This window comes from Trichoplusia ni, chromosome 20 (assembly GCF_003590095.1).
Source record: "Trichoplusia ni isolate ovarian cell line Hi5 chromosome 20, tn1, whole genome shotgun sequence".
NCBI classification, from domain to species: domain Eukaryota; kingdom Metazoa; phylum Arthropoda; class Insecta; order Lepidoptera; family Noctuidae; genus Trichoplusia; species Trichoplusia ni.
This window is the reverse complement of record NC_039497.1, coordinates 809,376-824,916: the sequence shown is the minus strand read 5'-3', so window position 1 is coordinate 824,916 and position 15,541 is coordinate 809,376. Positions and strand designations below refer to the sequence as shown.

The following is a 15,541-nucleotide window of genomic DNA, read 5'->3' as shown; positions in this document are numbered from 1 at the left end:
AGATGTCATAATATGAGTAGATGAAGAGATTAAATCTGTATACAGGAGGATATTATTTTTCGAATTTAATTTAATGATTGTGTGCACATCGATCGTTCGCTACAACGATCTTGTATGTATTATATAATTTCAAAATAAATAATTTTCAAGTTAGTCAAGAAAATAGCCAAATATTTACCGTTCTCAAAAAGATACAAAAAGAGGGTTTTCGACCTTTAGATTTTATTGAAGTCCTATGTGAAGTCCATGGCATTAAAATAAAATAGCATGTTATTCACTATGCTATTTGATTGATATGTTTTTGAGATTCACCTCCGTCTTGTACTTGACGGCATTCCATTTCTTTTGCCATCTAACATTTTAAATGATACATTCATTTGAAAGTCGCATGGTCTTCTAATTTACCTATCCAAGCAGTTTTGTGATTGTGATGTGATTCCAAGTTAGATTATAGATATATCGTTTGTTTTAGATAAAGCTTAAAAAGCTATTTCAATATTTTCAATAGTCTTAGTTCCTTTTACAAAGTTCTTTTTTTAATTAGTATTTGTTACAGTTTATTCCTGTCACTATTGTAATTCTAATCATGAAGATAATTTCAGCAGGATAAACAGAATATTTCGGAATAGTTTTAAATGTAATCCAATTGCCATTTATTGTTCAGCTATTGTAAAATAGCAGATATTTCCGTATCGATTTCTTCCATCTAAATTTTCTTTCGAATTTTATTTTATGCATGATTTTAGTATTTTCTCTTTCTTAATTACAGCTCGAGTTTAGTTAATCAGTGACGTTTTGTGAAAATAAGTCTTGGTGTATTTCTTTAGGTAATTATGTGCAATTATATTTATTTATTTTATATTGTAATCCACCATCCTTTGAAACAGACATACAAAGTATAATTTACTGTTTCGTAAGTGAGGTGTGTAATTGAAACGCCTCGGCGTGTTGTGGACTTAACTAATCCTACACATGAGTCATCGTAGCAAATGATTGTAGTATCGGTAAGACTAGATAGCGAGTGCCTATAGCTAGATATGATTTCGTTACTTCTTGGTATTAGGTCTTCCATGTCCATGAAATTAATGGAACGTAATAAATTTAATAAACAAATTTATAGGTATTAGACAACAAAAACAACATTAGTTAAACAATGACCAAAAAACCCTGACGTTGTTTCTACTTTTCCTCTAACGCTAGGTTACTGGAAAAAATACCAAATGGCGTTTCACCTAATGTACCATCAATTGATGTTCATATGTACCATCATCAATGAATTTAGTCACACCAAAGATCAGTCTATAAATTATAAATTGCCCAAATCGCAATCCGTGGGCGTGGCGTGGGTGCCACCATCATCCGATAGATTAAATAATGCGCTCCCAAAATTCGATCACTTGTTCATTCAGTCAGCTATTACGATAATTGGTTGACAATAAGGATGTGTGTCTTGAGTAGTTCATGAATTGAACGCAATTGACTGTGGCAAAGGGCGCCTCGTCTATCTTTGGCTGTTACGTATTTAGGAAGTACCTGCTGATATTTTCCCGGCAGTGATGTAAGATACTGCTTTGATGAATAGCTCGACATAATTTACATTGTGTTATTGTGTATTATATTGATCTGTTATTTTAATCGAACGTAGGTGACATTCGTTACCCATTGAAACAGTTAGTAATTAAATTATCAATGTTTGGTTGTGTCTGTTGGTCAGAGAAAAGCTTTTGACTCAGTTAAACATTAAGGAAAAAATATAATAGAAATTGGGAATTTGATTATTTTTTGCTTTATCGAACGAGCGAGATAAACTTCGTAAATCCGATCGAATTTATTTCTCTTCAATCTTTACTTTAGTGAAAATTAACAATTTAAAAAAAATATATAAAGTTGGTATTCTTCAAGGGTGTTTCTATGGGCCAGTGTAGTCTTGAATTACTTTAGGTAATGAGGAGTCAGAAACAGTCAATAATTTGGGTTGTTATTAAATAAAACACATCAGCAATGTAATATCGTTATTATATCGCGGTAATTAAATACTTAAAAACTAAATACAATTTATCCACATAATTTTAAAACATACAGTTAACATTGTAAATGAGATGAAGATAAAATGTTTTATTTACATTAATCTTTAAACATTACATTCAGACATTCGTATGTATGTGAACTAACATTAACAAATGATTCAGAAAAGAAATATTTGTCTTAACATGTATTCGAAATAATGTGTTCTGGAATACATATACCTATAATATTCGGCTTATTACCTCAAATTAATTAAAGTGTATTGATTATATTTGGTACATTTTGATTGTTTAAAATCTGTATTACATTTTAATGCAGGACTTTTGCCTCTGGAAGTTAGACGATAGTCAACATTGCGCTTAGCACCGTAGAGCTTTCTTCCAAGCTTCTACGGCAACATTTTTGGTTTAGATAATTGTAAATGGATCAGAAAATGTCTGTTAATTTTTAATGTTAGTCACCATACAACACAGGAGCTTAGACAAGTGTTATATTAAGATACGACTCTATAATATTGATCAATGAGTTTACTTTACTATCTAATTTAAGTAGAATTTTGAAGCAGTACAATTTTATTAGGATTTGGATATGGTATTCCGTTTAAGATTGAATAGTAGAAATATGAATGTAAATACTTACTGCTAGTTAATTAGGTTGACTTAGGTAATCTACTTTTATTTTAAAAAGTACATATGTCTGGAATTATCTAAAATGGATATGCTGAATTCACTAAGTATTGTTTTTTGAAACCGATTTATTGTGTGAAAGAAAATCATTTTCAACAAAAAAAAAGACGACATTTTGAATTCTTCAATCTTACAATTTATTACAGACAACAAGGTTATTAATTAATTCCTAGAGTTGAGAAAATCAAAAGCAATAGTACAATTAAAAAGTATTTAATAACAAGAACCTCTTACATTAGTCAGGGGATATTTTCTTAAACATACATTGAGGGAAGATTCTGAGAAACTAGACAATCTTAGAGCTGGCTTTCAATCTTCTGTATCTTCAAGCGTTTAACATGAAGGAGTAAAAGGGAGTTAATGAAAGAAAACAAAATTCTTAGTTTAATTGGTTATTAAAGGAGATGTAGCATGACAAATGATTTCTAATAGTTTAAGCTCATAGATTGTCTAGTTTTATAGAACCTAAAATAGACTAGATCAGATATAGACAAACAACATTAAACTTCACAGATAGCAGTACTCCTGCAGCGCTAAAATGATTTCAGGTACCGATAAGTCGTGTGAGTTAGGTCTGAGGTGCGTCAGACGCGGCGGTCTGGTCTCGCGAGTGCGGGTGTGCCGCGGCGGGGTCTGACCCAGCAGGGTCTGGCGCGGCGGGGTCTGGTCGGTTTGGTCTGGGTATGTGTGTGTGTCGGGTGTGAGCGCGAGTCGTCTACCGGCCGAGTCCGGTCCACAGCAGGCCCGGGTCGTGGTGGTTCGCGCCCGGGTATACACCATCCGCCTCCACGAGAGATCTGCGGTTGTAAGATCTACGTACAACGATATTTTAGACTGGATTTTTGTAATGTAGACAGTAAATACATGTTTTAGCATATAAATATTGTATACAGCTACGATAGAACAGAAAAACTTAAACATACTGAATATTAACGACTAAATTGCAACATAAAAAATAAGTTTCAATTCTCAAAAGTTAAAAATAAACGAAAGGTAGTACAAATAAAAAGCATAAATGAATAATATAATATTAAGCATGCTAGAGACTGATCGCCCACCTGATGTTGCCGGTGGGTCTCAGAGGGCGCAGAGCGTACAGCTTCCTGATGCCGCCGCCGCCGCCGCCGTTGTCTGCATCACAAAACAATTCAATTATTTCCTACTCTTAAAGAACTACAATTGTCTACAGTATACCTGTATGATGATTAAAAGTTACTAGCAGTGTATTGTGAGTTTATTTTCCAACTTTTGTGTTTGCGATGAATTATAAAAAATCGTGTAGAAACTACGTTAATTCAATTCACTTCAAAAATCTGCAATAGCCCTTTTTATTCCTTCTTAAATTTAAAAGTAAACTGATTAGGTATATATTATTTGAATACATTTAAGGTCCGAAATTTTATTCTGAACCATTCCATTGGTTGCTAGATAAATATTCGCAAAGCTCCCCAAAACACCAATGGAAATCTAATTACTATCACAGTATCAAATAAGTTGACTTAAGTTTTAGAAAAGTATAATAAGAAAAATTAAAATAATTTTCCTCTAAGTTATGTTCTGAAAATATTTTATATCGAAACAATGTTTTCTAATAACATTAGCTAACAACTTCAAAGTATGTGCCTCCTTTATTTAAAATGTATTCAAAGCATATTTTCTTCGAATGCTCCTAGTTCTCAGACGATGTTATTTCAAAAGAAGTCTTTGCTTGGATAAAATGCAGTCTATTGCTTCGCATTACAAGATCCCTTGGAATTTGCCCGCGCCTTATTACGATTGAGCTACGTGAGACTCACTAGTTTGAAAATAACTTGAGATATTGAAGATTTATGTGCCATACAATAGATGTGGATTTAGAAGACCTTTATCTTTCACATCGTAGGTGTTTTTGTATAGATGAGCAATTAGTTAAGAAATTAATTTGAGTCTGCATGAGACAATGCTTGTATGAGCATGATAAATTTGGCTAGGGGGCATTATTACCCCCTACCCAAACACAAAATGTGTAGGTGCTAAATGATCTTACTATTTGACATAAGTACGTATTTAATATCCACATCGTTTTGGTTTTGACTGAATTGTTCGGATAACTTATTTTCAAAATATAATAAGTATTGGTTTTCATTTCTAATTAATACCCTATTATACTTTTATTTACTGCTTACGTAAATTAATGTTGCAAAAATACCACATGAATATTTGAAAATGGATCCTCTCCTATTCTGCTAGATTTTAACTATTCTTTTATGCACGATTTCAACTATACTAATATTTATTTACCGTGGGGAGTAAAACAAAACATCTCCGTGATTTGTATGAGAACGCTTCCTACGGTAGTTCCGCAGCAATATGACAGGCATCATTAACGACTTCCTATAGTATTTTCCTGGTCTGGTAGTATCGACGTGAGGAAACAGTAAGTATCCTTAAGCTGGTAATTGAGACACCGGCGGCGCGGGGCTCAATGGTGACGGATGAGGTCATTGCTATCGTTTCGAGAATTATGATGTGTTCATGTGTTCGATCCTCAGGCGACCGTATTCATTATGCCTGACGCTGTTTTGATGATCCCGACGATTGTTCGTTGTTTACGGTGTGCTAGATTCATGGCACATGTAGAGTCATTCCGTTTGTATAGGATGAATTATAATAAACATGGTGACTCGAATCTAGGAACTTAGTTGTTATTTCCTGATATACTGATCATTCATCTTAAGTTCGTTGATGAAGCGATTTAAATCTTCAATAAGCGTCAAATGCCTACCTAAAAACGACTAAGTTGTATCAGAGAGTTGAAAGTACGAGGTAATGTACGAAAATCATGATTAAATTTTAATAGTAAAGTCGTGTGTCATTAGCAAACATCCATTTTACATACCAGCGTAAAATACGTTTCCTGTAGTTTGACTCTTTGAAGGACAAAGTAACATTTACACAATTTTAACAATATTAAACAAAAAACGTGTCGATTACCAAATGATTGATGCGGACATTTGCGTAGCTATCAAATGACAATTAGGTTTTGCGATGTTTTGTTTTTTATCAGTCGACTGAGCTCGGATTAAAAATGCTGACGCGTCGGTATTCTCTTGGCAACGTAGGCTAGGGAGGTGACAATGATCTTATTTGACCTCATCCCAAAATGAATTGGTGAAAGTAAAACGAAGTGATTTCTTTTTGGCTTCTAAGACACAATCATGCTTAAACGTTACCTATATGGAAAGAGGCTAGTATTATTATTAAAACAGTAACATAAAAGTAAATGAATACTAAGAAATGTGTCACGATCGATTGATCGTCATCGATATTTGTTTTGAATTTAACTCTGAGAAATATCTCTGATTCGTGGTATAGACGTGCATATTAATAACATAAACCACTTGCTTAAATAGTCTCAAAGTCAAGTAAAGTCTTACAAAGGTTTGACAAGTGCCGTAAGGATATATGAAGATAACGCAACTGTATGTGAAGTTCAATGACTTTCTATTGACTGAAAATTCTCAACTCCAAATGGGAAAAGTTGAATGTACGATCAACAATATAGTTTGAAACTCATTCGAAACCAAATACTTGTTTTGTAAAAGCTCATTTTGCATTAACTTCCACTTCATTACCTACAAACAATTTCTTTATTCTCATATTTCTTAAATTGTTAATAAAAATCCTTAGAAACAAATCCTTGGAAACTCAAGCCGTACAAATGGGCGGAGGATTTCGGTTAACAAATCCAAATATAGCTTACAGCAAAAAGGTTTAGGGTAAACATACTGATTAGCTATTTTTAGAAACGCAACAGGTTGCTCAAGCCCTTGTTTGTTTAACTTTAGCGAAAATCGTGGAATCAACGGGTTTAAATGAACGGACACTTTATGATCTCAGCTTTATAAGCTTTTGCCGATGTGAAAGAGAGAAAGTGTACTAGGTATACAATATACAGTGCACAGCACTTCCACAACGACTAAAAGTCAAAGTCCTACTCTAAAGTTTTTCTAGAAGCACTGAAGTTAACGGCGTCTAGATTTTATAATATTCCCACACAATTGTCAATGTCAATCATTGCTAGAATAGACATGATAACTAGGCTATATCTGACTCGTGTTTGTAATCTTGTTCCCCAGATGCAATGATTGTTTAAGTTTCATGCTGAAAATAGTTCTATGTCAGGGCCGAAGTTTAATTAGTTTCTCAGTGTAGAACATTTCTATTCAGATTATGTTTACTTATTAGTTTATAGGGCTTCTGTTTATTGCTACTATTTTTCAATTATTTGATATGATTTTAGAAAGCTACTTAACAGCTTAATGTATACTAAGTCGATTAAAGGATGCAATAGAGCACAGGTATTATTAATATACTAATAATTTATCTTTCAATATAATTCCGTAAATGAATCTAATCTGGAGACTTACTGATACAACAACAACTAAATGTAAGTTTTTTCCGGATGGGGAATCATCAAATACTCGTCTTGTTTTGTTTTGAGTGGAATCCAGTGACCGACTTCTACTGACTAAAGCCCAACCATATTCCTTTCTTTGCCCTTTGTGTACTGGGGCCAAGGTAAGGGTTACCTTGGCCCCAGTACACAAAGGGCTGAAAATCCCGCTGGCTACTTTACTTCATGGAGCACGTCTCTCTCCTCGTCTCGATGGAGGAAAGCTACTCGTGTATAAGTATTGTTTTCCTCAAAGTCTCAGGTGTAGGAACTTGGGAACTAAGTTTAATGAGTCAGCCTGGTCTGTCAGTGCCCACGGGAGCTTCCTACCACAGTAGGTACATATTGTGTTAACTTATCGCACGAACACGAGTCACTATAAAAGTTTGCTTTTAAACGTAAATAAAAGTGAGCTGTTTTTGTACAACACTTTTTAATCAGATAAAACTACTGTGAGTTGTTAGTTTCAGATTAGATTTTTATATAGTTACTGGTTTTTCATGACGTGAAAAAAGTGCAAATGCTATTTATATAATGACTTTTAGATAGGTTGTTTATTTTACATAAAATTTTATTGCTTTTAGCATGTAAATTTAAAAATGAACGGGATATTTTCGGTTACATACGTCATGAAATCAATGTTCAGTCAGTTTTCACGTGCCTAAAATTCGGGAACCGCGCGGCGATAGCAGCGTCGTCATGCCAAACGTAATTGGATTCAATTTCGAATATATGAGGGGGATATGTAGATTTTAGTTTTCGAACAAGTAAAAACAGAAGAGAAAATAAAAAAATCTATTGTTCAATACTTTGGGATCCATATTTTTTCAAACAAAGAAGTAACGACTCTACTTTATATGTATGCTTTTGTATTCAGCATAATACATATATTATGCTATGAATATTCATTTGGTTGGTAAGAAATTAGATTTGTTATGAAATGTATATTTAGATACAATTTTGATCCCATTTTACTAATAAACAGATAGGTCCGTTTACCCATTTAAAGTGATGGCCCGTTACCGAAAGCCGAGCCTGATCTCGGGTAGAGCCAAAATGTACTTTTGTTGTTACAGGCACGAACATTAAAATATACACCAAGATAATATAAAAGAAATGTGAGCTACATGTGTTTCAATTAATATAATATTAACATTTTTGCAACGTGTATCCCAAAGTTCGGTCGTGCATAATAAAATAATGGCCTTTTTATGATCGTGCAAAAAGCTCTTGTTTTGTAGGTATGGTATACAAATTGAGTTTATTGTGCACAAACATCAGATGTTGATGTTATTGCTGAAGTTATGAAGTAAATTGTTTTTGTTATTAGCTTTTGTTTTGTGAAGTTTACTTTCTAAGTTATCCCTGCACATTCAATTACAATCTCGATACTCTCGATTTCAATACATGGAAATCTTGCTGAGTTATAAATTCAATGAAAAATCTTTTTAAACTTCAATTAATTTAATAACTGACAAATCTGACTGAATTACGAAATGTTACACTCTTTATAGTTAGAGCTCTAACATGTTGCATACGTCTGAGCTACGGCATTTCTCTGTGATGATATGTATGTTAAATAATATATAATCACAATTTAGCTGATAGATCGCGGTTTTTGCTAGAAGCCTGCTTTCAGTAGTGAACTGTGATATAATATATAGAAGATGATACATTTCTTTTATAACAACTGGCTTCGCCCCACGGTGGCGCCAGAGTTTATTACCGAATACAATTTCATATTACCTGCCATTCCTGCTTGAAAATGTCACATGTATTCATAAATACAAAGTATGCGTTTATTATATTAGACATCATAGTATAGTACTTACTGGAGGCAGGTGCTGCGACCACGGAGGGCGGGTCCTGGAACAGCGAGGAGCGCTCCTGTGGGGACAGGGACACCAGCGTCTCCAGGTTGTCGCGCAGAGAGTCGAAGAACGAGCCCACGTCGTTTAGGACACCTGCCGTGGTAGTGTATATGTATATCTACTACTTTAATAGAAAAAATGTCATAGAAAAAATAACTGCCCCTCTAGCCAGGTCGAAATGTCTCTTGGATAGGGAGGCAAGTGCAACGAAAATGCGTGGGCCTATTTGAACTACGGCTGCTACTTAAATACCGCCTATCATGTTTAATAAGTATAAATACATTTGTCAGAAAGGGGGAAATATATGACCAGGCATTTTCGTTGCATATTGTATAAATTCATCTAAAAAAAATAGGAAATATTTATTAATGTTTATTAGGCTTCATGTCTTGAGAGCTATATTAAATGACAACAACGAGTAGCGACATGCCTTAAAGTAGAAATCGAGAGAAATTTGATTACAATTCAATTTATAGGCAGAGAATTGACCCTTTTCAAAACAATACTGATATAGGATCTTCAGAAATTTGTAACATGTAGATACATGAATAATATGTAAAGGTGAAACAAGTTATAAACATAGATATAAACCCCAATTTAGGCCTTAAGAAACAGGAGCATACGTTATTCCAGAATTATTAATGTCATTGTGAAAAAACCCATCTCTTGGTATTTATTTCCGTTTAGCAGATTCTAGGTAAATTAACAAGACAAATATGTGACAAGGGTAGAGACCTTATTTTATTAGGTGCTAAGCGTACAAAATAACGGTTCCAGTAATTTTAACCGTATTTTTTAATACACAGCTCCACAAGCACTATGTAGATGGAGCTGTTTCTCAGGAACCGCAAATGCATAAAAAATAATGCTACGTAGAAAGCAAAAAAACTTCGTAGAGCGGAAGCCGATGAATTAAAAAATCATAAATTTAGCGACATTGGACTGGAGTTGGAGTTCCTATACGACATTGGACTTCCAAGCTTGGGTGTAAATGCATAGTTGTTGGTTGACTGGTAGATATAATTCCCCAGTCGATCATTGGAAATAAATAAAAAACAACATCAAGACAAAACGGAGATGCTTTACTTTTTAACCATCCGTTATTGTTAGGACTACTGCTGTTACCGCAGACTATAATTGCTTCACCAGAATACAGAATATCGTCACATTATGAGAGCTTTAAAAGCTACTATACAAAGAGGGAATATGCTGATAGAGAAATGTAGCGAAGGGCAGCGAGGTCTACACACAACACTGATGTAGTTAGCGATGCGGCGGCTGCTTACCGACGCCGACATACGGCGTGACTGCCTTACCGAGCGCCGGTGCCGGCTGCCGTCTCCGGCGCCCCGAGTTCAGAGCAGTCGCCACCGCCGAACGTTTCTCAGATGCGCCTCTGTGACAAAAAAGGGTAGTTCAAACCTGGGTATTCATTTACCATGTAAAATTTTAAGAGAAAAAGGGAAATTAACGAATAATGTGTTACCAAAGCTGTATACTTGGAAATAGAGAGTAATAAGGTTGAAAGGTCAAGCCATATTAAAGTGGAATTTAAGTTAGTCGCTAAAGTTTGAAATTTTGTCGCTCTATATATGCTCTCTTGTGAGAGTCAGACGCGTCCTTTATTTAAATAGAACGTCATTTCGCTTTCACCATGGATACATGAATACGAATGTTACATCATACCTCATTTCATCATCAAGATAGCTCTTGTCTTCAGCGTCTGAGAGTTGCGGTAGGTGTGTCTCGAGCCCGGTAGCGCTCATGTCCATGTCGATACGTGGTGCGCGGTCCCAGCGGTTGTGAGGTCCCATGCCGATCCATGGCTTCTCAGCGAGCAGACGTAGGAGGTCCAAGCTTTGGCCTCGGTAGTCCCTGTGCTGGGCCAGGACGGTAGATGTCCCTGTGCACACAAATTGGAATATCAAAATTAGGTTTTCAAATTTAATAATGGACTTATTAAATTTACTAATTACCGCTGTGGTTGGCCTATGCGGGTTAGTCACCAAATCATACATCGCTTATTTCAAATAGATAAGGTTTGATCTGACCGATCATTCATAGGTATGTAATATGATTGAAAAAGGAATATGATTCTACATAGATGAAATTACGCCGTAGTATTAAAAAAAAAACGTTTGTAGTATATGTACCTATTATATACAAAATGCGGAAATCGAAGGAGGAGTTTTTAGAATAAGGTGTTTTTTATTATGTGAATATGTCTTAAATAAAATGATATAGATTGTAAATATAATATTCCTGCTATCCTGTAAAGGAACAGCCAAACAAATTGAAGCCTGCCAACATTTCAATCAAGCTATCAAAAGAATGTCAGTCTCTATAACAAAACGTTCACGAAAACGATTGGATGAATTTTATTTTTACATTTCTATTATTTTGGGTACAGGCTACAGTATATAGTTTACTGTACACCTATTTTAGGATGTATTTTCACATCATTTTCATGACGTCTTACATCTAAGTTGATTTTCAGTTTGTCAAAATATAGGAGATTAACAAAAAAATAATTTAGTCACTCAAGGAAATTTAGAACGAAGCGGAATTAAGCCATCGATCCCTTTTTACAATCAATTTAATCGGCTTTTGTAATCCTTCAGCCGAAAATAATGTGGAACAACATATTTTCTTTTTATAAGTGTTTAAATCAGCAGAACATTGGTAAACCCTGTGTGTTTTACACATGATATATATTGTGCAATGTAGGGTCAAATATTTATAAAATAAGAAAATATTTACTTCAGGTAAAAGACTACTACTTTAAACATAAACATTACCGTCATAAGTTCATTAGAAGTAATTTTATTTAAAGTGTAGTTGTGTAAGCTACAAAGATTACAAATCTCTAGTTTAATGAATATTTAATAATGATTGCTATGTTTCCCAGAACGCGTGTAAAAGTGGTAGAGGTGAAACATTATACGCAAACTTGCCTTCACACCATAAGGGTCTAACTTATAATTACCGTTGCTGAAGTTAGAAGACTATCATATTTGTATTCCGTAATTATCGACTATAATAGTGCATTAGACACCTACGCCTATGCATACCTAAAGTAGCCAGTAGGGATAAATTCTGGAAAATTCTATACAAAGTGAATTATTCACCTGTGATTCGAAAGAAAATAGAAGCACGACGGCTTTTAATAACAGCAACTTTGCAACTTGATTAGTGTTTATATTGACTCTCAAACTACAAAAGATAACGTCGCTGAAATGAAACTACTTTTACGGATTTTATCGCGGTTTAATTTAAGATTTTAGTTCTCGACGTTTCGAAACCTTTGCATGGTCATGGGCAGACTGAGATGGCGTTCGTCTTGACAGAAGATGTTCCTCGTTCTACCTTCATATTTTAATTAATTATTTGTGGTCCGACCTACGCAGTATGATGACTACAAATAATTAATGAAACCACGATAAAATCCGTAAAAGTAGTTTCATTTCAATTTCTAACATAAACGCGTTTCATTCGCGTAAACCTAAGAACTCGCACCTACACCAAGATTTTTTATTCAGCGGTTTTCATGTTAAGTGAGTAGTCAATAAAGGGTAAAGTTCTTAATTTCAGTTTATAACTTCAATGTAAAAAGAAATACACTTTAAACTAACATGTCCGGATCTCGTGGCCCCGCAACAACCAACAAGACCTCCAACAGGGTCACATTGACACCTCCCGTTCCCTAGAGTCAACTAAAAATGGTCAGCCGCATTAAGATTCCTTCTAATTTTCGGCTAAAAGCTTTGCGCCTTTTGGGAAATAACTACAAAATAGGGATACTCAACAACTATCGTGGGTTTAAGTTGATTACACATTCTTTTTTCCCTGTATATTACAGCAATCAGTTAAAAAGGTGTGAAGTAATCTAGTAATTTTCATGTCCATGTAAAGTAGGTGAAGGCGTTACGAGTTTATTTAATTATACATGCCTTGCATACCAAAGTATATTAAAATTGTTTTTGAACGAAATATTTGTTTTAATGAAGAGCTGTTTTGAACTTTTGCTAAAAATACTTATTTTCTACGATGTATAGGAGCCGTAAACCAACAAATAAATATACAAATATACATTTGTAAAGTTTAATGCATATATTTTTTAAACTTAAAGCTACATCTAAAAGTATATAATATAGTTACTTTACGTACAATATAAAGTGGCTTTTACTGTAAATAAAAAATGTTTTGTACGTCCACCACGGGTTGCAGTTTTTTATTTTCTCTTGCACGTGTACGATGGAAGATTGATGGTCGGATACTATTTTCATTGTCCGTCGGAGCTGTTTGTCTGCAGACCATTGTAAAGTGTGTCCTGCTGTTTTAATTATAGAACATTACTGTCGTTGAAGGTGTTTTGATTATTTTACTGGTCTTAAGAGATTCAGATAAGAGGTCTGAAGATACTAATATTATAAACCCGAAATTCTTGTATGGACTTTGGGGTAGACATTTGGTACTCCTTTACGCAAAACCACTTAAAGATTTGGACGACATTCCTCACATAAATAGTTTGTAACCTGGATTTACACGTAGGATAGTTTTTATCTCGATTTTATCTTCCTGGAGGATCATTTTCGATTTGAGCCGCTGGCTACCCGGCTAGCATCTAATAATATTACCTATGCTTTGTGCGGGGAGCTATTTCAAAGGGTAAAGGGTTTTTTTTTATCACAGATATACTGTCACGTTGCCAATTTGTTTTAACATTTATTTTAATCATGAAGTAATGAATAATATTACTAAGAAAGTAAAATACTATCAAAATACTTAATTAAGACCAAGCAAGCATTGTTAATTGGTTGCTCCTGAAGTTTTTTGGGCAGATTGTGTATATAAATATTCAAAACTGCTATACAAATCAGTAGTCAGGGAGCGTAGTGTTGCTAGTTCTAAAAAAACATGTTACATTCATATTCTCGAGTTCAGGTTTCCAGACTTTATGAATATTCATGTCATGCTGCGACTCTGTCAAGCAGTTCGCCTTAGCTCGTTCAACAGTACGTGGAGACAAACGAGAAAGTCTGTGCTAAGAAGAGTATGATAGGAAGTCCAAGATTTTGTTAAGTCGTTACTTTTTTAAGGCAGATAGAGACAGTAAAAAAGTTTTACAAAGTTAGGATAGAATTCCGTGGCAATTGTTGCAATGGAAATTTTTCAATATTTTTAATTAAATATTAACGTAATTTTTAAGTAACATTAAGTAAAACGAAAAGAAAATAACCGCTTAGGTTACATGATTGGATATAGTATATTACTGTTAAAACACCTACTTAATTACGAACCAAAATATTCAAACAATATTAAATCCAATGCAATCCACACATATGATAAATCAATAATTAAAACAAACATTCTATTTTAATAACCAAGGAATAATAAAATTTGCCTACACAGTGGGTCATTTTAGTGACCCATGTCAAAGGCGAAAACAGAGGGGCGTAAATCACAATCTAATATTGACAAGTAGTTATGTGGACCCTTTCATGTGACTGATCCATAGATATCCAGTTGCGATATGAATTGCTACAATATGTATGGTTCGCAGGAAAAGATGGCTCGTATTTCGTAATTTCGGAAACGAAGGCCAGTTTGTTATTTTCTGCGTAGGATAGGCTGAAATGTAATTTGTTTTCGTTGTTTGATTTATTTTTCTTCTTTTTTGTATGTTTATGTCGAAAAAAGCTGGTCATGCATTAGTTTAAAGGTAGATTATTCTGGTCAATGGGAGATGAGATACATATTTGTCATTTGTTTTAAAATTATGAAGTACATTTAGTTAGATTATGTTTTCGACGAATTTAACTACCCATGTGTGCTTTAAAGTACATGCGAGAAGGTTCGTACATTTTTCAGAATTTACTTTAACCCTGCGCTGCACCCAAAGCCATTATATTTTATGTACATATTAAAAGGTACTTAAACTTATTAGAGGCAAAGACACGTCGCGGCAAACCCTACCCCCATTTTACAGGTTTTCTAAAAATCATGACGTCATAAACACCACAGCGAACTTTTAAGAAACCATTGGTGATTCTTAGAACAAAAGATATGGTGATGAGTGGCCTTGTAAGGCGTGTAATGAAATGTAATTACTTAAAGCGGACCACCTAATGTTTAGTTAACCGTGTGTTAAATTGGAGTGGAAAACAAGCGATTGAAAGGCTCTAATACATATAAGCGAGTGTATTTTAAGAAATGTTGCATCAACGACGAATTTTATCGACAAGTCGTTATTTGATGAAGTTTTACGATCTTGAATGTATGTCGTCAATGCTACAGAGTATACTTTTTAATTTTATAAAAGCATGCCATAAATACGAATAATTTTTGATATTTAATTTGCATAGGCCTGTTCATTCTGCACAGACAAACTATAAGATGTGATGCTGATGATGAGCGCATCACTTTTGTTTGAGTTTAATTTGATTTGAAAACTTTTCATTTAACGAAATATACATGAATAACGATACCCGCGAGATGAACCCGCGTATTACCGCTAGACATTG

General features: G+C 34.3%; 1 protein-coding gene across 1 annotated transcript in view; it reads right to left on the bottom strand.

The window, feature by feature from the left end:
* Window positions 1–1,999: 1,999 nt before the first annotated feature.
* LOC113503784 overlaps window positions 2,000–15,541 on the bottom strand; it is a 29,955-nt gene continuing 16,413 nt past the window's right edge. The window contains exons 2-6 of the mRNA XM_026885876.1: window positions 10,704–10,920; window positions 10,304–10,413; window positions 8,979–9,110; window positions 3,770–3,842; window positions 2,000–3,523 (exon numbers count right to left, since the gene is read on the bottom strand). Of these exons, the coding sequence (XP_026741677.1) occupies window positions 3,427–3,523; window positions 3,770–3,842; window positions 8,979–9,110; window positions 10,304–10,413; window positions 10,704–10,920 (629 nt within the window). The 3' untranslated portion in view covers window positions 2,000–3,426. The remainder of the gene's footprint in view (window positions 3,524–3,769; window positions 3,843–8,978; window positions 9,111–10,303; window positions 10,414–10,703; window positions 10,921–15,541) is intronic.